The 27772-nt window shown below is 35.2% G+C and overlaps 1 protein-coding gene across 1 annotated transcript in view; it reads left to right on the forward strand.

The window, feature by feature from the left end:
* ADGRV1 (adhesion G protein-coupled receptor V1) overlaps positions 1-27772 on the forward strand; it is a 564815-nt gene that overhangs the window by 56697 nt on the left and 480346 nt on the right. Inside the window, exons 10-20 of the mRNA XM_060296007.1 lie at positions 2201-2377; positions 4575-4798; positions 9448-9574; positions 10543-10728; positions 11483-11663; positions 12385-12548; positions 13858-13981; positions 15012-15278; positions 25454-25580; positions 26223-26440; positions 26957-27700. Of these exons, the coding sequence (XP_060151990.1) occupies positions 2201-2377; positions 4575-4798; positions 9448-9574; positions 10543-10728; positions 11483-11663; positions 12385-12548; positions 13858-13981; positions 15012-15278; positions 25454-25580; positions 26223-26440; positions 26957-27700 (2539 nt within the window). The remainder of the gene's footprint in view (positions 1-2200; positions 2378-4574; positions 4799-9447; positions 9575-10542; positions 10729-11482; positions 11664-12384; positions 12549-13857; positions 13982-15011; positions 15279-25453; positions 25581-26222; positions 26441-26956; positions 27701-27772) is intronic.

The following is a 27772-nucleotide window of genomic DNA, read 5'->3' on the forward strand; positions in this document are numbered from 1 at the left end:
TGTCTCAGTTGCAAACTGTCTGGAAGCAAAGAACGACTCTTTATGAATGGAGTAGTTTGATTTAGCAGATGCTTAAGGAACCCAGACAAAAAGGCTTAGAGACTAGGAAATAAGCCATGGGAAATTAGCATTTTTCTTTTGATCAGTTCATTCCGTAGCCTTCTATATCTTCTTTATCTATATTTTCCAAAAATACTATATTTAGAATTAATTCTGTAACTGTTTTGATAAATGTAAGTAGAATATGAATTTTCTTCCTTTCTTTTTGAAAAGTTTTGAAGTAAAAATAAATCATTATTTTACTTGATATATTCAACAGTATTATCAGTTTAACTCTTTGTGAATGCATGAGAATGAGAGTGTTCATTCACAAACACGTGCTAACTCACACAAGACCAGTGTATTTTAAAAAGTCTTCACCTCCATCCAATGCACACTTTATATTTATATGCCATTCAAATATATATTTTTAGTTTCTTGTGCTATTTTTAAAGATAACTACATATATATGGGTATGTATATTCTTTTTCTCTAGAAGGAATGACAGTTATACTTACGTGGTTTTAACTATGTATCTTTATGTTTCATTTATTTTATAAAGTAAATGCAGTATCCTAAAGAACCGCATGTTATATTTTACTTGACTTAGTCCACATACCAGTATTTAGCAAAATTGGTCAGTCTGATTTCTTTTTTATTCTTTTACCTGAGTGACTATTTACCAGTCATGGAATTTTTGATATTCTTGTCCTGTATATTATTTTCAAAGCAAAGTGTGTTACATTTAAAAAGGCATTCACTTTTACCCTTAAAATATGTATTGTTCATCACAAAATGTGAGCGTATGTGCAGGATTAGTACAGTCCTTGTCCACAGGTGTCCACAATATCAACTTAAATCACCAGTCTCTACAGGTGGTTACTTAGTATCATTGTTTCCACATTACAAAGCCTAACAGAGGGCTCTGAAGAGTGGGCAATCCATAATGCCCTGTTAAGTTCACAGTTGCTTTTTAACTTAAAATCTCTATGCTTTTTGCAGTCCTGTAATGATTGTCTATGCCTATACTCATGTGAACACTGTGAGGATTGATAAGTTGGATTTTGAAAAGTTAGAATATTAAGATGTTGAAAGTTTTGATATATCAGGATTCTTATAGAGCTCATTTTGTCTTGTAGGGATAAATCAACAAGTCTATTGTGTAGCTGCTGTACTTAATGTCATGTTGCAGGAAAATACTGAGAAAGACACAGACACACAAGAGGTTTATAGTCCTGTTGGGAAGTAAAAGTCTAGAACACACAAAATGCTGATAAGCAAGCAATATGTGAAGTTTAATGTTAATTTCCACGTTTAGTGAGTGTAGCAGTAGAAGTTCAGGAAGAGGTAGAAGAAAGAGGGCTGGAGAATCCAAGGAAATCTTCATGGGAGAGAGGGATATTTAACTAGTCTTTAAGAGCGAGTACATTTTGACTTGTGAGATGATGGAAGGAGGCCATTCTACATGAGGAGAAACTGTGAAAGTTACTCTGAAGGTCATGTTCATTAATCACAGGGACATTATATGTTATACATGTGTCACATTTCTTTAAACATAAAGACATATTAAGTCACATTTGGAGTTCTGAATGGTCTTCTGATCGTGAATTTTCTCTGGCAGAGAAGGGGGGTGGGTGATTTGATTGGAGGTGTGGGTCAGTGGAAGAGAGGAGGGAAATGTGGGCAACTCGCCAATATTTGGCTTTACATCAAGGTAGTTGGGTATAGGCAACAAGGAGGAAAAGCGGATGGTGATATTGGTGAAAATAGTGGTTAGAGGACATGGAGCAGAGATAGTGATTTCTCTTTGGCACGTTCTATCTGCAAGGTGTCTCTGTGATGTTTATGTCATATTCAGTGGCAGTTGGTTATAAAGATTTGGAATTTGAAAGAGAGATCCAGAGGTTATTATGGAGAGGGTATGGAATTATAAGATAAAGGTCTTAGGAAGAACCCTGGGGAATAATAATAATTGAGGATCAGAAAGAGCTCAAGAAGCCAGTGTGGGAGGTTGAATCAGATGGTGAATGAAGAAGGAAGTTGCCAAGTTATTGGTGGCCTTACCCATGCTTATTTTGTTTTCCCATGCAATTAAGACTTTAACATTTTTCTTAAAAATGTCTTTTCTTTCCATTTTTATGGGTTTTTTTGTTTATTATAGTTGGAAGATCTGGAGTTGGTGAATATAGTTCCCCCAATCCCACCCATAAGTCCTAGATTTGGAAAAATCCGAAATATTTCTTTAGTGGTTACTCCAGACATTGCAAATGGAGAAATTGGCTTTATTAGCAATCTTCCAATCATTTTGCATGAACCAGAAGATTTTGCTGCTGAAGTGGTAAGTAGGCTTTTTCTTATTGATGGGGCCTAATGAGTTTGAGATAATGTAAAGACACTGTTTTTTTGAGGGGGAGGTCGGGTTAGTTTATAGAGTTAACAGATCTTGAAAAGCTTCACCATTTACAGCAAGCCTTCAATATGTAATTTGACATAAGTAACTGATGAATGTGTGATTTTCATCATCTTTTGCCATATTCGATAGAATAAAATTAGAATTAATTGCTCACAGCAAAAGTAGGATATTTTGATGACGCTGCGTTCAGCTAGTGGTATGACATTTGGTAGAGTAATAGCCAAACACAATTTTTTTTTATTGGCCAAGTCACATGTACCACAAGAATCCTTGACCTTTTCTATTTCTGAGCACTCCTCATGCTTGCCTTGGGCAGGATTCAGGTGACGTCCTATACTTGGTGGTGGAGGTGATGGTGGTAAAGTAGTGGATGCCAAATCTTCGGAATTTTATATATATATATATATATGTGTGTATATATATACACATATATAAAATTTTATTTACATATATATGTAAATTTCTGGATACACACACACGGACACACACAAACATGCTCACATATACAGCACGTCTCCCTGCCTCCCCCCACCCTGGTTGAATTTTCCTGCCATCTATATAGGGACCACACTTGTTTTTGACCTTACCATTCCCTGAGCCACAGTCTGTCCCTAAAACCCTCTCCAAGTCTCTTACACTTAGATTTGGTTTAAACTGGGTTGCAGTTGAGATCAGGAATGTGGAGAGTTGTTTTTGTTATCAAAGCCTCATGTCAAAATATGGTGACCACAACTTCCTTTGTTTGTATATTTGATTCTGTGAATTGGCAGAGAAGCTCTATTTTTCAAGATGGTTTTGACTTTTTATATTTTCATAATATTTTAATATTTTTCTTCTAAAAACTAAAAAGTATTCAGTTTTTTCTGAAAGAATGGGTTGTTTTTATTCATTTATCTTACAAAGCTGTACATTTACCATTTCATATTTTTCCCTAGAGGAAAATTAGTTTCTAGGGAAAGTTTTGGGCTCTGTGAAACCTGCATTCTTCCCATCCTGGGAAACAGCAGAAAGAGTGAGAATTTCCCTTTGTTCTCTTTGTCCCCATCTACAGCCTGGCCACGCCCACCCTCTTGGGGTGATTTAAGGGCCCAGTCCTTTCTTACTTTTTTTTGTCTTTTCTAAGAATCTTACTTTGCTTGCTAGTCTACAGACTTGACCGTTGCTAGCCAAATTAGAAGAATGGTTAGTGAGGAAATATCTTCCATGTTTTTCAAGACAGCCTATGTTCAAGGGCAAAGAGCAGAGGATACCTTTTTTAGCCACTTAAAAAGAATAGCATTATATACTATTAAATATTTGTTTACATTCTTTGTTTGAAAAAAACTTCATTATGATCTTCAATGATCCTTTTCTTATACATATTTAAAGTGTGCTGCACTTAAATAAAACTACCGAATACAATTTGTTTCAGAATTATTATAATAGTTTACATTTATTTAGCTCATGCTATGGAGAGACACTTTAATCTTCACCAGGAACTTGCAAAATAGGGAACCACTAGCTTCATTTCACATGTGGAAATTGAGGTCAGAGAGGTTAAGTAACTTGCCCAGGGTAACCCAGAGCCATGATTTGAGCATCTGATTTTGTTTCTGCTGCATTTGTTGTGTTGGTTAGAAACATTTCTTATTTGTATTATTATTTTCTTATTTTGCCCCTTATCACGTTAGGATGCATTTGACATAACTGTGTACTTCCCAGATTTAGTCACAAAAGCTTATTTTTCAGTTTGTACTGTGATATTAAATTAATTCTTTTTTTCAGAGAACCTCTGATGGAAATTTATTCTTTAGCCATTGTTCTGTGTTTTTCATGGTTCTTTGGCTTTTAAAATGAAGTCTTTTTGTTAAGACAAATCCCAGGTTAGGCGGGTTTTTGGGTGGGGGAAATTTAATAGAGAAGTTTGATTAGCAAAAACTAATATAAAATAGTCAAATCTGAAATTATCATCATACTTAAAGAAAGCTTATTCAGTTGTGCTTTTAATATCATTTTAATTGTTCACTTCTCTATGCACAATACCTAAACATATTAATATAACAAGTGTATGCACTAACTGAAAAGCTTACGTAATTTGTGAGCATGTATTTCAGAAGAACTTGTTCTGTTTTCTTTTTATAAGGTATGCATTCCCTTACATCGGGATGGAACTGATGGCCAGGCTACTGTCTATTGGAGTTTGAAGCCCTCTGGCTTTAATTCAAAAGCAGTGACCCTGGATGATATAGGACCCTTTAATGGCTCTGTTGTGTTTTTATCTGGGCAAAGTGACACAACAATCAACATTACTGTCAAAGCTGATGACATACCGGAAATGAATGAGACGGTAACACTTTCTCTAGACAGGTAATAACCCATTTAGGTAATGTTTAGTGACATTTATATGTTCACGTTCTCTGAAATAATTTTGTTTCTTGTTTTAATTCTTTTCTTCACATAAAGTAAAAAGAAAAAACTAACTAGATAATGTCATGCTGACCTTCTTCTGACTTTTCTGATGTTTGTTGATGGCTTTTGGTTAGACTGTTACAACATAGTGAACTCTTACCCTGCTATTTATCATGAAGAAACATTACATACAGAATTTATAGAAGGTATTAGATACATCTTAATCATAGCTAATATGTTGCTATGTTCAAAAAATAGGCAGCAGCAAACCCAAAATGTTAGGTTAGGCAAACATCTCTGCTGGCTTCATTTTCATCAGGGAAGAGGATTAGAGCTTGTTTCAGTGAGTAAAAAGAAAGTGTTAATCTTCATATAATGAAATTCTCTTTTTTACATGGAATTTAACATTAAATAATACTAATTTTCCAGAGAATAAAAAATAATACAAATTTAAGGGGTATTTTTAAGTAATAATAAGGATTTAGTTAACATTTCTCAGTAAGTAATTTATATCAAGAAAATATCACAATCTCTCAAAGAGAAATTTTTTTCAGCGATTCAGAAAATTCCAAAAATAAAAAACTACTGTGCATAATTGATGTTAATTAAAAAAATTGAAACCAAGCTTATCTACTACAGGTCTCTATATTAAAGTTGATACATATTAGAGAAGGTTAATATGTGACTTGATGGCTTTGCAAAATTTTTATTTTAGAAACAATAAAATTCATAGATGAATCAATACCTGTTATTTTATACTGTTTTAATGAGGACTGAAGTAGTAATAATTATTTTATGTAACCCCTGGTCCTCTCCAAATTTTACTCTCAGTCTGTTGTAGGTTTTTCTATGTTGGTGTATTGTGTAAACACATTTTATAAACCTTATGAGTAGTTGTTTTTATTTTTATGTGGAAGAAAAATTCAGAATATAGGGAACAAATCTGTTGAATGTCTGCTGTTCATTTTGTGTGCTTTCAGTACCACATTGTGTTTTCTTCCTTTTTCTTAACATAAAAATTAAAACAAAACAAAATAGGCAAACAAACCAAAAAAAGCAAAAACCAAATACAACACACACACACACACAAACACACATGCACAGTCTAAATGACTTATGGTTTTAATATATATTTTCCATTAAATCTTAAGGAAAGATATTTCATATGATGAAAAAATTGGTGAAATGTAAACTGAAAATTATTAGTTTTTCACTTGTGTGCTTTTTTTCCTTAAGTTAGATTCGAGTACTTATTAAATCAGTGGACAGTCTTAAAAACAAACTAAAGAAAAATGAACAGCAATTATAAACCAAAGAGGTAGCAATCTATAGGAACTTTGTTAGCTAAGCTGCAAGTTTCTGCTCTGAACTAAATGTCTAAAGAATGATTTAAATTATACCTCTGCAAGTTCATAAGTGACTATTCTTCATATTCTTTCAAAATAGTCATTTTCAACCTTATCATGTAAGTCTTCGAAATTAACTAAATATAATTTTAAAGTATTTTCTCTCTCTTTCCTCTGGGTTAAGGCAGTACACAAGAAAGTATAAACCATGGGGCAGAGAATTTCGGAAATTAATGGTTCCTCTCTTTTCAAGCAGAAGAAATTAGTTCAAATTTATACTAAAATGTTTTAATGCAATTAGTAACTAGTGCATACTTGTATTATCTCAGTTGTGCATGAACAAATTACAATTCAGTGTTCTAAGACATTTAATTAAATAAATGTGACAATCTCCTATTTTATCAAAATCTCCGTCTCAATTTTGCAAATTTTTAACAAAACTAAAATGAAAGAATGAATGAATGCTACTGTGATTACAGTAAGTTACAATAAAATATTGCAACAAAAAATAATTAACATTTTACTGTGATACCATTTACGATTTTCTTTTAATGTCAAATTCAAATGAAAATTCTCTATATTTCAATTAAATAGAGATAAAAGTTACCCTGGTACTGAGTGATTTATGATGCTTCTAATACCATACTAATTAAAAATATTTTGTTGTTTAGTTCTCACCAAATCAGAAACAATATTATTATGCCAATTTATTTCAGAAAAAATTGTAATATATGTAGTATACAACTCCTTATTTATAGTGTTATTTGACTTGAAAAATGAAGCACTAGGACTCTACATTCTGACATGTTTCTCAAGGCTGTTTAAAAATACAGCACATTGGGAATTTGGCAAAGTGTTTAGATTTCCTGATATGAAGTTATATTTAAGTAATATTTGTCATAATTAAAAGATACAGCGATATCTTTTGGCTTCTTGAGTATATTCCTGTGCAAATGATGAAAGATATGTTTTTCTCTGCTGATAGAGTTTTTATATTTTCAAAGAATAACTGGCGTTAGATCTGAGGATGTGGGATTTTATTTTTTTGAAACCTAATTAAAGCTACTAAGTAATTAAAAGTCGGGCTGAATGAAATTTGCTCAGCTGCCGTGGTTTTGTGAGCGTGCACAGTGCTTGGCAGCCTCCAGCGCCTTGGAGCAGGCCTGGAAAGGAATGTCTTCAATGGGTCTTGACGTGCTGGCTGGTCATGGGGTCATCTTGCCTAAGTGGGAACTGCCGAACCTTTTGCTAGCATTTGTGAATAGCAAAGAACCCGGTGTGCAGAGTTCCCTTAAAGTGAATATGACTAGCTTGTGCGGGGGGAGGGAAAAAAGAGAGCTTTCTTTAGCTTTATTTTTACCCTGCCATTCACATTTCTAACAGTATTGGTGAGATTTTGGCAAATAGTGTCTCTGTCTTACCCGCCCCCCCACGCCTCCCCTTCTTTCTGTGTTGACAGGGTAGAAACCGAAAGGTTTGTCGTGTATTTTGGGTAAGTGTGCTAAAGAATGTCTTGTTTTTGGTGATTCAACATTTTGCTTTGCAAGTCAGTGTTTCGGACAAGGCTGCTGTTCTGCATGACCACCAGTCTTGAGAGAGTTTGCTTGTCCACCTGCCTGTGCATGCTTTGTGTGTCCTTTCATCTTCTAATGATAAGCTTATATGAAGAGTTTTTTTTCTTGTATTAAGAGTTTTAAATTATGAATGCATTTAAGATATCTGATAAAATTTTTGAGAATTTATGTAATTTCATGTTTTGAAGAACTTAAAAATTTTAACTTTCCTTATAGTGTACATACAACCAAGAGAACAATTAGTGTCCTTTGCTTGTGCGATTCTTATTTAACATCTTTTATGAATCTTGTGGTTTAACAAAGAATTCAGAAGCAGGGCACTCATCTCTTCCATTGGTTTTTGAGTGCATCTAAGCAATTTCTTGCCTACATTCTCTCAGTTGTCGTATAAAGAACTTTTCAAAATTTTGCCTTTTTCCAAAAGGGTAGCACATTAAAAATAAATTCATTTGTTTAATGCTCAGAATGGATTTTTATATTTCACATTCTGATCGTGTTTTTTTTGTCTCTTAGCTTATATAGACATAGGAAATTTTAATTGATTAAAATATCAATGTAAATGAAATATGGACAAATTTGCAATGAAAATCATATGACTGCATTAATAATCCAAAAAGGATAACTATCTTATTATTTGGATTATATCTTCTGTGGCTACTAGTATGCTAGGTATTGGCTGTCAGATTTCCAAAAGCTGGGGAAAGATGTTAATTCAGATTCTCTATTACACAGGAAGTGTGCTGTCCTTTTTATATATTAATTGTGACTGCATTGTAATTTTGAGGTCTGATCAGCAGTACGTTTTGATTCAATAGAAAGTGACATTTGGAAAGGTTTAGAGCAGCTTGCAGGATTGAGAATTCTCAAAGAGTATGCTGGCTTTTAAACCCTCAGAGCGTTACAGTCCTAGTCCCTTTGATCATTCTAATTATAGGCTGAACATAAAAACCAGAAATAAAAAACATCTTGTTTTAATATGTTCTTCTGAGATTTGTATAGGAATTGCTATAGCATGTCACGTATCTCAGATCTATTCTATTCCATTATTTTTCATGTATGTCACGCATTTTCTTTTGTAATAAAACAAAAGAAAATGCGTGAGGTTAAAATCAAGGTGAATAGAATCATATTAAAGGTCACAAAGTATCTCTAAAATCTAATCACAATTTTATTTTTGGTGTGTCTTGCTTTAGTCCAAGCAGTTAACCAACTTGTATTCAGTTAGTATAATCTTACGTAATGAGTTTTTTTTTAAAGAAATTCATGTGTATGTAAAGTTAAAACAATTTTATTTAAATTATTTTTAAACTACATGTTACAAATTAACTTTTGCTAAAACTGGAAACAAATTTGTGAATTTGATACTACTTTATAAAATATATTTAAACCTTTGATTAATGTATTTTTAAGGTACACATGCAGTGTTTGGTTTCAGTCAAATATGAAAGAACCAATGAATTCAGAAATAGAAGTTCTCCCATAAATGTTATCAGTAAAACTGTTTTGATCTGAAGTGATTTTAATATACTTAAATTCAACTTAAATTTTACCTCCTAATAACCTTCATATTCATTATCTGAAGTGTTGTAAATATTTTAAATAAGACTTCAAAATTCAGAAGTAAGACTATAGGTAGTCTGTAAGACTTAGAAAGCCTGTAAAACTTTTTCCCCTCTGACTTCCCCAGGGTCAATGTGGAAAACCAAGTGCTGAAATCTGGATATACAAGCCGTGACCTAATTATTCTGGAAAATGATGATCCTGGGGGAATTTTTGAATTTTCTCCTGCTTCCAGAGGACCCTATATTATACAAGTAAGTATGAAAGAAACTTCAATCTATTCTGTACTCACAGCTTCAAAAGAACAATCTCGAAAGATTTAAGCTTTTGTGGACTTTTTTTTTCCTGTTCTATATATGGTACTTTACTGACAAGAACACAGTTATTATCACTATTATTGTTATAATCATATAGATAGCATATAATGAGGGCCTTCTATATTCTCTTCCCTGTTCTAAGCACTTTGTAGTCACAGCCCTTACTCTTCACAATGAGTTAAAGAGGTCTGTGCTCTATTTCACATTTTACAAACGTGAAAAAGAGACACATTGGCATTTCTAGCTGAGGCTTAGACAGACTGCTTAAAGTTGTGATGCCAAACCTATTCAGTCCAAAATTCAGGGTGTGTGATTCTTTTGTTTTTTTTAAATACAGTTTTGAAAGGTTACTTTCCATTTACAGTTAGTACAAAATATTGGCTGTATTCCCCATGCTGTACTATATATCCTTGAGCCTGTCTTACACCCAATAGTTTGTACCTCCTCTCCCCCACCTCTCTGTTGCCCCCCCACCCACTGGTAACCATTAGTTTGTTCCTGTATCTGAATCTGCTTATTTTTTTGTTATATTCACTAGTTTGTTGTACTTTTTAGATTCCACATATAAGTGATAACATACAGTGTTTGTCTTTCTCTGTCTGACTTATTTCATTCAGCATAATGCCCTCCAAGTCATCCATGTTGCTTCAAATGGCAAAATTTCGTTCTTTTTAATGGCTGAGTAGTATTCCATTGTGTGTGTGTGTGTGTGTGTGTGTATGTGTGTGTATATATATGTGTGTGTGTATATGTGTGTGTATATATATATATATATATACATACCACATCTTTATCCATTCACCTGTTGATGAACACTTAGGTTGCTTTCATATCTTGGCAATTATAAATAATGCTGTGAACATTGGGGTGCATGTATCTTTTTGAATTTTGTGGATTTTTTTAAGGAAGGAGAATCTGTAGAGCTCCACATCATCCGTTCCAGGGGAGCTCTTGTTAAGCAGTTTCTACACTACCGAATAGAGCCAAGAGATAGCAATGAATTTTATGGGAACACAGGGGTACTGGAATTTAAACCTGGGGAAAGGGAGATTGTAATCACCTTGCTATCAAGATTGGATGGAATACCAGAGGTATGGGATTTTATTTTTTCCGTGTGCTTTTGTGGAAAGTTGATAGTATCTTGTATATTATGAATATAAATATTTTGAACACTGGCAAGGAGATACAGGAAAGGAAGTGGGCAAGAAAGGATTGAGAAGTGCTTATGTTTGGAAAATAAAAAAAAAACAAGCTTAAGAAACAAAGTAAGACTTATTACAATTTGAATTGTCCATGTTTGTTGTACGTAAAGCAGTACCAAACAATCTGAAACGTTCAGTGTGTAATCAGTTTTCATCTCCTTTTAGGTTTATATATGTTAAACCTTATTTTATGTAATCTGTATTGACTGAACTTTCAGTGATACAGTTTTGAACTGAAGAAATTTTTCTGTAAAATTACTCTTTTAAAGGAAATAAATTTTAGTTGTATATTAAGGGAATCAGATATTGTTCCATTATGTTTACATACCATTGCATATGTAGCTTTTACATTAATTTTATTTACTCTTATTATTTTAAATGACTAGATCATCAGTGATAAGGTTAAGTCTTCTTACAATTTTAATATAGTATCATGGTTTATCTTTTCCCTTTTTGAATAATGTATACTTATATCTGATGTCTCTCTTAATTGATGGAAGGATGTTAAAAATTAAAAAAAAATCAGCTTTGTTTTTTCAGTGAGTGGCATGTTTGTGAAAAGCTGATTCTTGAATATATATATTTTAATTTCCTCTGAAAATTTCAACTTTATATTTTTCCTAATTTAACATGTTCATTTTAGTTGGATGAACATTATTGGGTGGTCCTCAGCAGCCATGGTGAACGGAAAAGCAAGTTGGGAAGCGCTACAGTTGTCAACATAACGATTCTAAAAAATGATGATCCTCATGGGATTATAGAATTTGTTTCTGATGATCTAATTGTTACGATAAATGAAAGTAAAGGAGACGATACCTATAGTGGTAATTTATTCTACTTTTTATTTTCTATTACTGTTTACTAAAGAAGAAATTAGTCATGTGTTTAGTTTATTTTTTTAGTAAATAGTTATTTTTAGTTGTCCAACTGCTGAGAAATTACATGTAGTACAGAAATTGGTGTTTTAGAAAATCATATTTAAGATTGCTAGTTTTATTTCTTACATAGTATTGTGATGATGACTTCAGTTATATTTTGATTTCAGTTAACCATATGTGGTAGAACTCAAACACTCAAAAGAATGAGTTGAGTCAAATAGGAAAAGCTTTAGGAGTTACTGCTAGGGAACTATTGCAGTGTCACAAAATGAGATGTATTGATAGGTTATTTTTAGAGCTGTGTCTCTCTGGGTAAGAAAATCACTTTTGAGTATGCAGCTTCCTCTAGCTGCCCTTAACAACTATCCTTATAGGACTTTGTGATAGGTGTACCTAATTAGTCACCATTCTGCTCCTTTTGCTGAATGACTTTTAAAATTGCAAACTGTGATAGAAAAGATCAAGTCCATTTATTTTATCAATTGTATACCTACAGAGGGAAGACTAGGTTAATTTATATATATACCTTGAGGCTGGGCTAAGGAAATAATTGGTTTTTATTAAAAAGAGGGCTTATTTTTACTTTTATTTGAACAATTTCTTCACTCATCATTTTAAAATTGTTTAATATATGCTCATATATGTTATACCCATTTGTATTTCACAGCTGTTTATGGTGTAATAAGAAATCGAGGCAACTTTGGTGACGTTAATGTATCATGGGTGGTTAGTCCAGACTTTACGCAAGATGTATTTCCTGTCCAAGGGACTATTTTCTTTGGAGATCAGGAATTTTCAAAAAATATCACCATTTACTCCCTTCCAGATGAGGTAAATGTTACACAAATAACTCTCTTTTTTTTGTTTAATAATTATTTTTTAAAATAATTAAACATCTGGTAATTTACTCTGTCATGAGAGTATGTGATAAAGCAGCAGTCCCCAACCTTTCTGGCACCAGGGACCGGTTTTGTGGAAGACAATTTTTCCCCTGATGGGGGTGGGGGTGGGCAGGGGGCGGGGGATGGTTCAGACGGTATGTGAGCGATGGGGAGCGGCCGATGAAGCTTCACTTGCTCACCTGCCGCTCACCTCCTGCTGTGTGGCCCAGTTCCTAACAGGCTGCCGCGGCCCAGGGGTTGGGGACCCCTGTAAAGAACTCATGTGTGATAATGTTTGACTATAAGCCAAAATAGAAATATTATTTTTGGTTTCCCTGAAGGCATTTTTAACTCTTAGAACTGATAGTCGCTGGTGACACTGCGTAGGTGCCAAATATCAGGGATTCATACTTGTGAGAGAGGTTAAGCACTTGGTTTGTACTTAGGCCCTTTGAGGATGAGGTCACCATCTACCAGGTATCCTATGATGCACTCTCAGAATCAGGACATTGGACCAGATGGATGGTGGATTCAGGATAATGCAGAGAAAGAAGTTAGTAACAATGGGGTGGACCTTTCTGAGGGACACTGTGCTTCGAATAGGAATGGAAACCTGTCTCCTTTCCTTCACACTTGTGCCTTGAGAGACAAAATTCCAACACTGTTCCATTTTAGGGTCTGGAGAAGACTGGCTTACATGGATGAGAAAGAGAAACAGTGTCCATCTGGGGAGCCATATAGGCTCAGAGATGTGGGGAGTCTCATCTTGTTAGGACAGGAGAATGAGGTCTTTGTGATGTACTTCGGTGAAACTTAAGTAAGGTTTGTAAGGGGCCTTTGAGAGCTAGCTGAGCTTTTGTTATGATTATGAATTCTGTTCTAAGTGTGTCATAAAGTTATTTTTCTGTTCCATTGTTTTTCCTTAAAAACAATATATATCCTATTTTCTTATAGAAATAACTTAAGCTATGTAGTATTTCTGTTTTTAACTTACGTAAGGCATAATATCTCTATTTCCATTAAATTTTATAGTGAGTCAAAATAAAGTGACTGTTTGGATGAATGTACATTAAAATTTTGGGGGGTTCTGAGGCCTACTTGAATAATTTAGAGTGGTTCTGCCTCAGAAGTAGAAACAAACATTAGTACCGTTATTAATAACGCTCTTTTTTAAAAAAGATAAAAATAATTTAGGAATATGTAGTGGAATTATTTATACAAATCACCAGACTAAAAGCATGTGTAACATTTTCCAAAAGATTCCAGAGGAAATGGAAGAATTTACCATTATCCTACTTAATGCCACTGGAGGAGCTAAAATAGGAAATAAAACTACTGCAACTCTGAGGATTAGAAGAAATGATGACCCCATTTATTTTGCAGGTGGTATTGCTTTCTTATTTGAGTGAGTTCACATCTTTCTTGAACAGTATAAAAATACTTTTTTTCAATAATTGTTTTAAGTGAACATTTTCAATAAAGCACAATTGTTGCTTGTTTAAATAGGATTTCATAATTTGTTTGGATGATCATTATTCAATTTCTTTGACATTTTAACAAATACTTTTAAGGATCTTCTGAAGGAAAAAGAAAATAAAATAACTACTATTTTATTAGCTTTGTTCTCCTCCCACTTTTAAATTCCAAGGTATTTTCTTTCCATTGTGCAAAAATGAACACACTTCCACATAACCTCTTCCAGTACACAGTGTAGCCAGTTCAAGGTCTGCATATTGTACTTGATGAATGGTTACTTACTATAATTACTATTACTTAAGGGACATATAAGTTAACATATAAATTAAGGTCTCCCCATTTTTGCCACTTTAATGCTTTCTTTAGAACTGTCTTTTCCACCTGAGATATCTTTTAGTTTTATTTGGTATCTAATCTATTGGTATCTAATTCTTTCTTAAATCATTTTTGCAAGATGTTCAATTTACAACTGTAGGACTCTTAAACCTCTTGAGTATTATTGATTTATATTTTAACCTTCAGTTAACATGTACTTAATGAGTTAGTCCTGTGTTCAGTCTTCTACTAACCCTGTAGAAGAAGTGGCAAAAATAAAACCTAAGATATCTGGGCCTATTGTCAAGGAACTTATGGTCTAAATTTGAAAATAAAGTGTATGAAACAGTAGTCAGAAGATTCCAGACAGTATGTAATTTACTGACAAATTGGGTGTTGAAGACAATGGATTCCATAGGAGTCAAGGCAAGAGGAAGGCCATTGACTAGAAGTAATCAGAGGAGACCTCATGTAGGCGTTGGGATCAGAGCTGAGTCTTTAAGTAAAGACACAGTGGAGTTCATTTCTTGTGGGGGGCAGGGAGAAACATATGTGATCTGAAAATATGGAGATGGAATCAGAAAAGCTCACACGTTTCTTCTTATCTTTATGAATATTTCAGAACCTCGTGTAGTGAGGGTTCGGGAAGGTGAGACTGCTGACTTTATAGTTCTCAGAAATGGATCTGTTGATGTTGCCTGCACCGTCCAATATGCTACCATGGATGGGAATGCTACCGCCAGAGAGGGGGACTTTGTTCCCATTGAAAAAGGAGAAATGCTTGTTTTTGCGGTTGGAAGTAGAGAGCAGAACATATCTGTATTCATTAATGAAGATGATATCCCAGAAACAGATGAGTTCTTTTATATAATTCTCTTTAATTCAACAGGTAAATAAATTACATTTATGGCATATCTGTTGTTTCAGTGCTTTTATGAGATGACATTAAGCATTTAACTGTCACCTGGGATTGTTCAAGAGCAAAATTGTTTATTTCATTGCTTTCTTGAGGGAAGGGCTGAGGAATATATGTGTTGAGACTTCGTGTACCTGGTATACTCTATGTCATTATTCTTAATCTTTTTTCACAATATAGCACACATAGAAAATTATGTTATTATTATATGAGGAATAGAAATCTTTTAGCTAAAGCTACCCTAAGTCTTTTCTAGTCATCCAAGGGCTTAGGGCATCTGTAGTCTCTTCCCTCCTAGCAGGGTGCTGGGCATGGTGGTTGGGAAGCTGCATTCTGTGGGTGACTTGAGCCCAATTGGCTCTACAGCCACAATGCATGACAATTTGCAGGAGGGGAAATTCCTTCTTCTCCATGCTATAAATGAAGCAGGATGTTTTGTCCCCATTATATGGGTCCTGAGAATGTTTTGACCCCATCTTTAGTAAATTAGAGGGATTATAGCTTCTTTTGGTATTTATTTTATTCTTTTAAGAGTACATAGAGTTATTTTTTTCCTTAATCTTCTAGATTAAGAAGACATGATACTCCATCACCCCTGAATACGCGAGTGTGTTTTTTCCTATATACTAGGACATTTTCCTACATAACCACAATATAGCCATTGAAATCAGGTTAACATTAATACAATTATTGCCTCAGACCCCATTCAGATTTCTCCAGTTTTCCCAACAATGTCCTTTCTAGCAAAAATGATCCTTTCCTAAATCATGCATTGCATTTAATTGCTGTGTCTCTTAATCTCTTCAGTCTGGAATAGAGTCTTTCCTTGACTTGCATGACCTTTATAATATAGAAGATTACAGGGCAGTTGTTTTGTTGAATGTCCTTCATTTTGGTTTGTTTGATGTTCCTCATGATTAGATTCAGGCTTTGCATCCTTGGCAGGAATTTCATAGTTGTAATTCTGTGTTCTTATTATATCTCTTCTGTTGGCACGTGATTTTGTTTTGTCCCTTTACTGCCATGTTTACTTTGACCACAGTTTAGGTGGTGACTGCCAGGCTTCTCTACTGTACTTTCTGTTCCTTTGTAATTAATAAATATTTTGTGGGGGAGATAGTTTATGTAAATATCCTGTTACTCATCAAATTTCCAATTTTTTCATTGATATATTTATTAGTATGGACTCATGATTTATGTTTAATGCAGTGGGTTATATTTCGCTATCATTTCTTTTTTAACATCTTTATTAGAGTATAATTGCTTTACAGTGTGTTAGTTTCTGCTTTATAACAAAGGGAATCAGCTATACATATACATGTATTCCCATATCTCCTCCCTCTTGCGTCTCCCACCCACCCTCCCTATCCCACCCATCTAGGTGGTCACAAAGCACCGAGCTGACCTCCCTGTGCTATGTGGCTGCTTACCATTAGCTATCTATTTCACATTTGGTAGTGTATATATGTCCATGCCACTCTCTCACTTAGTCCCAGCTTACCCTTCCCCCTCCCCGTGTCCTCAAGTCCATTCTCTACATCTGCGTCTTTATTCCTGTCTGCCCCTAGGTTCTTCAGAACCATTTTTTTTTTTTAGATTCCATATGTATGTGTTAGCATATGGTATTTGTTTTTCTCTTTCTGAGTTACTTCACTCTGTATGACAGACTCTAGGTCCATCCACGTCACTATAAATAACTCAATTTCGTTACTTTTTATGGCTGAGTAATATTCCATTGTCTATATGTGCCACATCATCTTTATCCATACATCTGTCAATGGGCACTTAGGTTGCTTCCATGTCCTGGCTATTGTAAATAGAGGTGCAATGAACATTGTGGTACATGACCCTTTTTGAAGTATGTTTTTCTCAGGGTATATGCCCAGTAGTGGGATTGCTGGGTTGTATGATAGTTCTATTTTTAGTTTTTTAAGGAACCACCATACTGTTCTCCATAGTGGCTGTATCAGTTTATATTCCCACCAACAGTGCAAGAGGGTTCCCTTTTCTCCACACCCTCTCCAGCATTTATTGTTTGTAGATTTTTTGATGATGGCCATTCTGACTGGTATGAGGTGATACATCATTGTAGTGTTGATTTGCATTTCCGTAATGATTAGTGATGTTGAGCATCCTTTCATGTGTTTGTTGGCAATCTGTATATCTTCTTTGGAGAAATGTCTGTTTAGGTCTTCTACCCATTTTTGGATTGGGTTGTTTGTTTTTTTGATATTGAGCTGCATGAGCTGCTTGTATGTCTTGGAGATTAATCCTTTTTCAGTTGCTTCATTTGCAAATATTTTCTCCCATTCTGAGGGTTGTATTTTTGTCTTGTTTATGTTTTCCTTTGCTGTGTAAAAACTTTTAAGTTTCATTAGGTCCCATTTGTTTATTTTTGTTTTTATTTCCATTTTTCTAGGAGGTGGGTCAGAAAGGATCTTGTTGTGATTTAAGTCAGAGTGTTCTGCCTATGTTTTCCTCTAAGAGTTTGATAGTGTCTGGCTTTACACTTAGATCTTTCATCCATTTTGAGTTTATTTTTGTGTATGATGTTAGGGAGTGTTCTAATTTCATTCTTTTACATGTAGCTGTCCATTTTTCCCAGCACCACTTATTGAAGAGGCTGTCTTTTCTCCATTGTATATTCTTGCCTCCTTTATCAAAAATAAGGTGACCATAGGTGTGTGGGTTTATCTCTGGGCTTTCTATCCTGTTCCACTGATGTATATTTCTGTTTTTGTGCCAGTACCATACTGTCTTGATTACTGTAGCTTTGTAGTATAGTCCGAAGTCCAGGAGCCTGATTCCTCCAGCTCCGTTTTTCTTTCTCAAGATTGCTTTTGCTATTCAGGGTCTTTTGTGTTTCCATACAAATTGTAAAATTTTTTGTTCTAGTTCTGTGAAAAATGCCATTGGTAGTTTGATAGGGATTACCTTGAATCTGTAGATTGCTTTGGTAGTATATTCATTTTCACAATGTTGCTTCTTCCAATCCAAGAACATGGTATATCTCTCGATCTGTTTGTATCATCTTTAATTTCTTTTATCAGTGTCTTATAGTTATCTGCATACAGGTCTTTTGTCTCCTTAGGTAGGTTTATTGCTAGGTATGTTATTCTTTTTGTTGCAGTAGTAAATGGGAGTGTTTCCTTAATTCCTCTTTCAGACTTTTCATCATCATTAGTGTATAGGAATGCAAGAGATTTCTGTGCATTAATTTTGTATCCTGCTACTTTACCAAATTCATTGATTAGCTCTAGTAGTTTTCTGGTAGCATCTTTAGGATTCTCTATGTATATTATCATGTCGTCTGCAAACAGTGACAGCTTTACTTCTTCTTTTCCGATGTGGATTCCTTTTATTTCTTTTTCTTCTCTGATTACTGTGGTTAAAACTTCCTAAACTATGTTGAATAATAGTGGTGAGAGTGGACAACCTTGTTTTGTTCCTGATCTTAGAGGAAATGGTTTCAGTGTTTCACCATTGAGAACGATGTTGGCTGTGGGTTTGTCATATATGGCCTTTATTATGTTGAGGTAAGTTCCCTATGTGCCTACTTTCTGGAGGGTTTTTATCATAAATGGGTGTTGAATTTTGTCAAAAGCTTTTTCTGCATCTATTGAGATTATCATATGGTTTTTCTCCTTCAGTTGGTTAATATGGTGTATCACATTGATTGATTTGCATATATTGAAGAATCCTTGCACTCCTGGGATAAACCCCACTTGATCATGGTGTATGATCCTTTTAATGTGCTGTTGGACTCTGTTTGCTAGTATTTTGTTGAGGATTTTTGCATCTGTGTTCATCAGTGATATTGACCTGTAATTTTCTTTCTTTGTGATATCTTTGTCTGATTTTGGTATCAGGGTGATGGTGGCCTCATAGAATGAGTTTGGGACTGTTCCTCCCTCTGCTATATTTTGTAAGAGTTTGTGAAAGATAGGTGTTAGCTCTTCTCTAAATGTTTGATAGAATTTGCCTGTGAAACCATCAGGTCCTAAGCTTTTCTTTGCTGGAAGATTTTTAATCACAGTTTCAATTTCAGTGCTTGTGATTGGTCTCTTTATATTTTCTATTTCTTCCTGGTTCAGTTTCAGAAGATTGTGCTTTTCTAAGAATTTGTCCAGTTCTTCCAGGTTGTCCATTTTATTGGCATAGAGTTGCTTGTAATACTGTCTCATGATTCTTTGTATTTCTGCAGTGTCAGTTGTTACTTCTCCTTTTTCATTTCTAATTCTATTAGTTTGAGTCTTCTCCCTTTTTTTCTTGATGAGTCTGGCTCATGGTTTATTAATTTTGTTTATCTTCTCAAAGAATCAGCTTTTCGTTTTATTGATCTTTGCTATCATTTCCTTCATTTCTTTTTCATTTATTTCTGATCTGATCTTTATGATTTCTTTCCTTCTGCTAACTTTAGGGTTATTTTTTGTTCTTTTTTCTCTAATTGCTTTAGGTGTAAGGTTAGGTTGTTTTTTTGAGGTGTTTCTTGTTTCTTGAGGTAGGATTGTATTGGTATAAACTTCCCTATTAGAACTGCTTTTGCTGCATCCCATAGGTTTTGGGTCATCATGTTATAATTGTCATTTGTTTCTAGGTATTTTTTTGATTTCTTCAGTGATCTCTTGGTTATTTAATACTGTATTGTTTAGCCTCCATGTGTTTGTATTTTTTACAGATTTTTTCCTATAATTGGTATCTAGTCTCATAGCATTGTGGTTGGAAAAGATACTTGATACGATTTCAATTTTCTTAAATTTAGCAAGGCTTGATTTGTGACCCAATATATGATCTATCCTGGCGTTTGTTCCATGAGCACTTGAGAAGAAAGTGTATTCTGTTGTTTTTTGGATGGAATGTCCTATAAATATCAGTTAAGTCCATCTCATTTAAAGTATCATTTAAAGCTTCTGTTTCCTGATGTATTTTCAATTTGGATGATGTGTCCATTGGTGAAGGTGGGGTGTTGAAGTCCCCTACTATGATTGTGTTACTGTCAATTTCCCCTTTTATAGCTGTTAGCATTTGCCTTATGTATTGAGGTACTCCAGTGTTGGGTTCATAAATATTTACAACTGTTATATCTTCTTTTTGGATTGATCCCTTGATCATTATGCTGTGTCCTTCTTTGTCTCTTTTTTGTAATAATCTTTAAGTCTGTTTTGTCTGATATGAGAATTGCTACTCAGCTTCCTTTTGATTTCCATTTGCATGGAATATCTTTTTCCATCCCCTCACTTTCAGTCTGTATGTGTCCCTAGGTCTGAAGTCGGTCTATTGTAGACAGCATATATACGGGTCTTGTTTTTGTATCCAATCAGCCAGTCTATGTCTTTTGGTTGGAGCATTTAATCCATTTACATTTAGGGTAGTTATCGATATGTATGTTCCTATTTCCATTTTCTTAATTATTTTTGGTTTGTTATTGTAGGTGTTTTCCTTCTCTTGTGTTTCCTGCCTAGAGAAGTTCCTTTAGCATTTGTTGTAAAGCTGGTTTGGTGGTGCTGAATTCTCTTAGCTTTTGCTTGTTTGTCTGTAAAAGTTTTAATTTCTCCTTTGAATCTGAATGAGATCCTTGCTGGGAAGAGTAATCTTGGTTATAGGTTTTTCCCTTTGATCACTTTAAATATGTCCTGCCACTCCCTTCTGGCTTGCAGAGTTTCTGCTGAAAGATCAGCTGTTAACCTTATGGGGATTCCCTTGTATGTTATTTGTTGTTTTTCCCTTGGTGCTTTTAATATTTTTTCTTTGTATTTGATTTTTGATAGTTTGATTAGTATGTGTCCTAGCATGTTTCTCCTTGGATTTATCCGTATGGGACTCTCTGCACTTCCTGGAGTTGATTATTTCCTTTCCCATATTAGGAAAGTTTTCAACTATAATGTCTTCAAATATTTTCTCAGTCCCTTTCTTTTTCTCTTCTTCTTCTGAGACCCCTATAATTCGAATGTTTGTGTATTTAATGTTGTCCCAGAGGCTCTGAGACTGTCCTCAGTTCTTTTCATTCTTTTTTCTTTATTCTGCTCTGCAGTAGTTATTTCCACTATTTTATCTTCCAGGTCACTTATCCATTCTTCTGCCTCAGTTATTCTGCTATTGATCCCATCTAGAGTATTTTTAATTTCATTTATTGTGTTGTTCATCATTGTGTGTTTCATCTTTAGTTCTTCTAAGTCCTTGTTAAATGTTTCTTGCATTTTGTCTATTCTATTTACAAGATTTTGGATCGTCTTTACTATCATTATTCTGAATACTTTTTCAGGTAGACTGCCTATTTCCTCTTCATTTGTTAGGTCTGGTGGGTTTTTATCTTGCTCCTTCATCTGCTGTGTGTTTCTCTGTCTTCTCATTTTGCTTAGCTTACTGTGTTTTGGGTCTCCTTTTCGTATGCTGCAGGTTTGTAGTTCCCATTGTTTTTGGTGTCTGCCCCCAATGACTAAGGTTGGTTCTGTAGGTTGTGTAGGCTTCCTGGTGGAAGGGATTGGTGCCTGTTTTCTGGTAGATGAGGCTGGATCTTGTCTTTCTGGTGGGCAGGACTGCGTCCGGTGGTGTGTTTTGGGGTGTTTGTGACCTTATTATGATTTTAGGCAGCGTCTCTGCTAATGGGTGGGGTTGTGTTCCTGTCTTGTTAGTTGTTTGGCATAGGGTGTCCAGCACTGTAGCTTGCTGTTCGTAGAGTGGAGCTGGGTCTTAGCGTTGAGATGGAGCTCTTTGGGAGAGCTTTTGCTGCTTGATATTACATGGAGCCGGGAGGTCGCTGGTGGACCAGTATCCTCAATTCGGCTCTCCCACCTCAGAGGCCCAGGTCTGACACCCAGCCGGAGCACCAAGACCCTGTCAGCCACACATCTCAGAAGAAAAGGGAGAAAAAAAAGGAAGAAAGAAAAAATAAATAAAGTTATTAAAATAAAAAATAAAAATAATAAATAAAAAAGTTATTAAAAATAAAAAAATTTAAAAAATAATTTAAGAAAAAGAAAAGAAAGAAAGAAGAGAGCAGCCAAACCAAAAAACAAATCCACGAGTGATAACAAGCACTAAGAACTATACTAAGAAAAAAAAAGGACAGATGGAACCCTAGGACAAATGGTAAAAGCAAAGCTACACAGACAAAATCACACAAAGAAGCATACACATACACACTCACAAAAAGAGAAAAAGGAAAAAAAAAGTACATATCTTTTGTGAAGTCTGAGGTCTTCTGCCAGCGTTCAGTAGGTGTTCTGTAGGAGTTGTTCCATATGTAGATGTATTTCTGATGTTTTTGTGGGGAAGAAGGTGATGTCCACATGATACTCCTCCACCATCTTGAAGGTGTCTCAGGAAATTTATTGCAGATGACCTCATCGTCTGAGGGGCCCACACGCCGCCAGGGTGACTACCTTCGCCTGCCGTCCAGTACCTTTCATGGTGACTGTGGCTGCCACCTCCAAGCAACTGACACTAACAACTAACTACTTGCCCTATTTCGCTATCATTATTTACTTTGATGGTCACATTGTCCCAGATTTGGCCAGTGGTAGCCTGTGCAAGATGACTTCTTTGTCTTTGTGACCTGTCGCTATTATTCTGTGAGCATTTTCTTACTTCCTGAAACAGCAAGCTATTCCAGACTCATCTTATACTTTTCCTGTCAAAACCCTGAAATCAGTCATTTTTTCAAGAAGCCCTGACTCCTCTTAGGGAGGAATGTTATTTATTTATTTTATTATTTTTATTTTTTGGCTGCGTTGGGTCTTTGTTGCTGCGTGGAGGCTTTCTCTAGTTGCGGTGAGCAGGGGCTACTCTTTGTTGCGGTGCAAGGGCTTCTCATTGCGGTGGCTTCTCTTGTTGCAGTGCATGGGCTCTAGGTGTGCAGGCCTTAGTAGTTGTGGCTCACGGGCTCTAGAGGAAAGGCTCAGTAGTTGTGGTGCACAGGCTCAGTAGTTGTGGCTCGCAGGCTCTAGAGCGCAGGCTCAGTAGTTGTGGTGCACGGGCTTAGTTGCTCCGCGGCATGTGGGATCTTCCCAGACCAGGGCTTGAACCCATGTACCCTGCATTGTTAGGTGGATTTTCAACCACTGCACCACCAGGGAAAGCCCAAGAATGTTATGTAGAAACCAGGACCTCTGCACTAGGTATGCTAATTATTATTGAGTTTATGGTCCTCCTAGGCCCTCTTACAGAGATAGAGAATATATGTATGTATGTATGAATTTATGTATATACACATGCACATTAACATCTGTAGTTCTGTACCCAACTGTATACATTGAAGACCATTAGTTCACCTAGGGTCTCCATTTCTATCCAATACCACAAGTTTCCTTCTCGTTTTCATATTTATCCCTTCCTCCCCTGGTAATGAGCAGTCCAACTCCGATTATCTTTAATATCAATATATTTACTTATTTGATTAATTCACCTTGTGTGTAACCACTTTCCCATTGCTTTGTTTACCTTCTTCCCACAATGAGTCTGCTTTTCTTACTGCAGTAGTATTCTAGCTTCCTGCTCTAGGCCAACCTCTTACCCTCATGTGGATGCCCTCCCACACCACTCAGACTCCAACATCGAACCCCAAGCTTTTCTCTGTTGGAGATGCCTTCCTTACCCTGCGTGAGCTCTAACCTTGTGTTGGGTCACTGTGGTATCGTATCCCTAACTCACAGCGTGCCTGCATTGTGCTCTACCTCTTAGACTGAAATATTAAGAAAGAAGAAGAGGAAAAGAAAGAGATCACTTAATTTTTGTTTGTGCTGTGTTTATCATTCTCCCTATTCGTTTGTCTTTCTCTTTGTGTCTTTCTTCCTATTCCCCTTCCTCTCCATTATTTTCAATACCACCTATGACATGTTGCATAACAAATGCACATTATAGCAGAACCCTGCCAAAATTAGGCGTTCTTGTTTTTATTTGTTTTTGTTAGATTTTATGATATATTTTAAGTTATTTTATTACTCCATAATGTCAGGATTTTCTATAGTGATTTACTGTCTTTTTATGTTCCTTTCCTCTTTCCATTTGCTAATCATCAAGTAAGGTTGAGTACAATTGTATATTTATATAAATTATTTTTAATGTGCTGGTTTGCCACGTATTTCTTTTTCTCTAATTTTAGTTTTAGGTGTTGTCCTCGTCTAATTTTCAAAGTTTTATTTGTATCAGTTCAGCGAACTTTGATAAATACCAATAACTGAGCATCTACCCTGCTAGGGGATGAAATTGATTGAGAAGCATTTGTACAAGGACTTAACAGTAATATTGTGTGTGTGTGTGTGTGTGTGTGTGTGTGTGCCTGAGTGTGTGTACGTGTCAGTGTGTGTGTGTATTAATATAAGGTGATAATCACTATGCCAGATTGAAAGTGCTGTAGGAACACAGTGGAGGATGCACTTAACTTGGGAATTCAAGGAAGAATTCCCGGAAGAGTTGTTGCTTGAGCTGGGTCCTGAGGAGTGAAAAGAAGTGAATAAAGGTTGGGAAGACTTTTGCTCACAGAGGGAACAGCTCCAGTAAGAGGAAAAGCTATGGACCTCAGGGGAGTGATGAGAAGAGACCTAATTTATTGGCTGTAATGGTGCTAACATACTGTGGAAACAATTGGAGTAGAAAGGAATCAAGTTAAACATCATAAAGATTGCTTTGTTCTATGTATGACCAGATCAGACTCTGCTGCCTAAAGGCTGAGATCTAAAGGGAAATAATTGGGTTGCCCAAAAGGTTCGTTCAGGTTTTTCCATAAGATGTTTTGGAAAAACCGGAATGAACTTTTTGGTCAATCCAATATTTAAGCCAGTGATTCTAATTAATATATCTTATGGGGTAATACTTTAATTTTTATGAAATGAAAGAATCTACCTCAAAATGTTGAAATTTGATAAAGCTATGTTTTTAATTTCTAATTAAACTATTGAGGTGATATCCCTATTGCAAAGAAAAATATGTATGTTTTTCAGTAAAGTAGTTCTTCTGTAATTAAACATTTCTTCAGAGACAGGTCACATTAAACTTATTTAGCCATCTCTTTCATTTATTTATGACCTTCAATGAGGAAATTCTTCCTGGAATTTGAACCTTATTTTAAACTGTTTCTTAGTTTAAAAATACAAATTTAACAATAAGTCAAGTACTTTTTTGTTATTTTGACTTTTCCATTTTTAATTTAGGTGATACAGTAGTATATCAATTTGGAATAGCTACAGTGATAATTGAAGCTAATGATGACCCAAATGGTATTTTTTCCTTGGAGCCCATAGACAAAGCAGTAGAAGAAGGAAAGACTAATTCATTTTGGTAAGTATATTTGGACAAGGCAAATTCAAAATTGGTTAAAATAAAATAAAATCTTTATGTATGCAAAAATTTGAAACATTGTTAATCTTTCAAAATTAAAAAAATGGTTAAGAATGGAATAATTTCAAAGTTGGTAGTCTGAATGAATTGTAAACTTTGTTCATGTTGTTTCCACTTGTTAAAAAAAACCCTGACACTTTAGATGGAAAGCAGAAAATACTCTCCCCACCCTCCTTTACCCCACTTCTGTTCCTCGTCAAGACTGAGAGACTTCAATTATTCAAGGTCTTCTGGAATTCTTCTTTTAAATGATATGTGACTACCCTCACCCTAGGCTTTGCTTTTGAAGAACTTTTGCCAATTCTCATCTAAATATTTTTCGATTGGATTTATCTTAGACTTTATCTTTCAGTTTGGACTTCGAAGATTATGAATTTTAAGACTGCTTCTTTTTATTATTTGAAGTTCTACTTCCTTTTCCATGAAATTCTTCTTGGTTGCTCAGTAAGAACTGGCTGGCTGGTTTATATTAAACATGATAAATAGACAAAGTGTATTTCTGAGATAATACAGAAAGTTCTCAGTAGAGTTACTACTTATACATTTTTCATAAGAAATAATTTTCTTTAATTTGTTATACAGGATTTTGAGGCACCGAGGACACTTTGGCAATGTTTCTGTGGCTTGGCAGCTCTTTCAGAATGATTCTGCTTTGCAACCTGGACAAGAGTTCTACGAAACTTCAGGCACTGTTAACTTTATGGATGGAGAAGGAGCCAAACCAATAATTCTCCATGCTTTTCCAGACAAAATTCCTGAATTCAATGAGTTTTATATTTTAAAGCTTGTGAACATTTCAGGTGCTGTGTTTTCTCATCTCTTTTATTTTACCACCAAAATTTACTATTTTATGCTGGAATAATTAGAGCTGTATAGAAAATGCAGTTAAATGAAGTTTTATGGATGGAGACATATCCATCCTCAAACTTGTAAATAGATTTTTTTTCCACACCAAATAGAGTATCTCAAACAAAACATTAATGGTAGTTAGGAAGTACAGATTCATGGTAGCTTAAAGTTGATCTTCATACCATAATTTAAATAATCAATTTTCCCATCACTTTTGGTTTTAAGCATGGGAATTAAACCTTTCTAGTTAGTATCCTCTTTTCAGGCTCAACTGGTTGTTAATGAAATACTGAACCAGAATACCCTTGAAAATGTGGTGAAGGCCATATGGTGACACTATTGTTCATTGATAAACAAGTAAATTACTTAATGAGAAGTTTGCTAAACAAATTCTTTTTGTCTTCATCTTGTACTAGAAAGTACTCCCAATTCTGGTTTTTCATTCCTTATAAATTATCTTATTACAGGTGGGTCCCCAGGTCCTGGGGGCCAACTAGCAGGAACCAACCTCCAGGTGACAGTAATGATTCCATTCAATGATGATCCCTTTGGAGTTTTTATCTTTGATCCAGAGTGCCTAGAGAGAGAAGTGGCAGAAGATGTCCTCTCAGAAGATGATATGTCTTATATCACCAACTTTACTGTTCTGAGGCAGCAGGGTGTCTTCTGTGATGTACGAGTAGGCTGGGAAATACTGTCTAGTGAGTTCACTGCTGGTTTGCCTCCAATGATAGATTTTTTGCTGGCTGGAATTTTTCCCAGCACTGTGCATTCACAACCGCACATGAGGCGTCACCATAGTGGAACAGATGCTTTGTACTTCAGTGGACTAGAGGGTGCATTTGGAACTGTTAATCCAAAATACCATCCCTCAAGGAACAACTCAATTGCCAACTTTACATTTTCAGCTTGGGTAATGCCCAATGCCAATACGAATGGATTTGTTATAGCAAAGGATGATGGTAATGGAAGCATCTACTATGGGGTAAAAATTCAAACAGATGAATCCCATGTGACACTTTCCCTTCATTACAAAACTCTGGGTTCTGATGCTACATATATTGCCAAGACGACAGTCATGAAATACTTAGAAGAAAATGTTTGGCTGCATCTTCTAATTATCCTCGATGATGGTATAATTGAATTCTACCTTGATGGAAATGCAATGCCCAGAGGAATCAAGAGTCTAAAAGGAGAAGCCATTACTGATGGTGAGTGTTATCTTTGCAATTAGGACCCTGAATTTTGAGTTTTTAAAAATTTTGACTTCTTAAAAAGGCTAG

The sequence above is a fragment of the Globicephala melas genome, chromosome 3 (assembly GCF_963455315.2).
Source record: "Globicephala melas chromosome 3, mGloMel1.2, whole genome shotgun sequence".
In the NCBI taxonomy this organism is placed as follows: Eukaryota; Metazoa; Chordata; class Mammalia; order Artiodactyla; family Delphinidae; genus Globicephala; species Globicephala melas.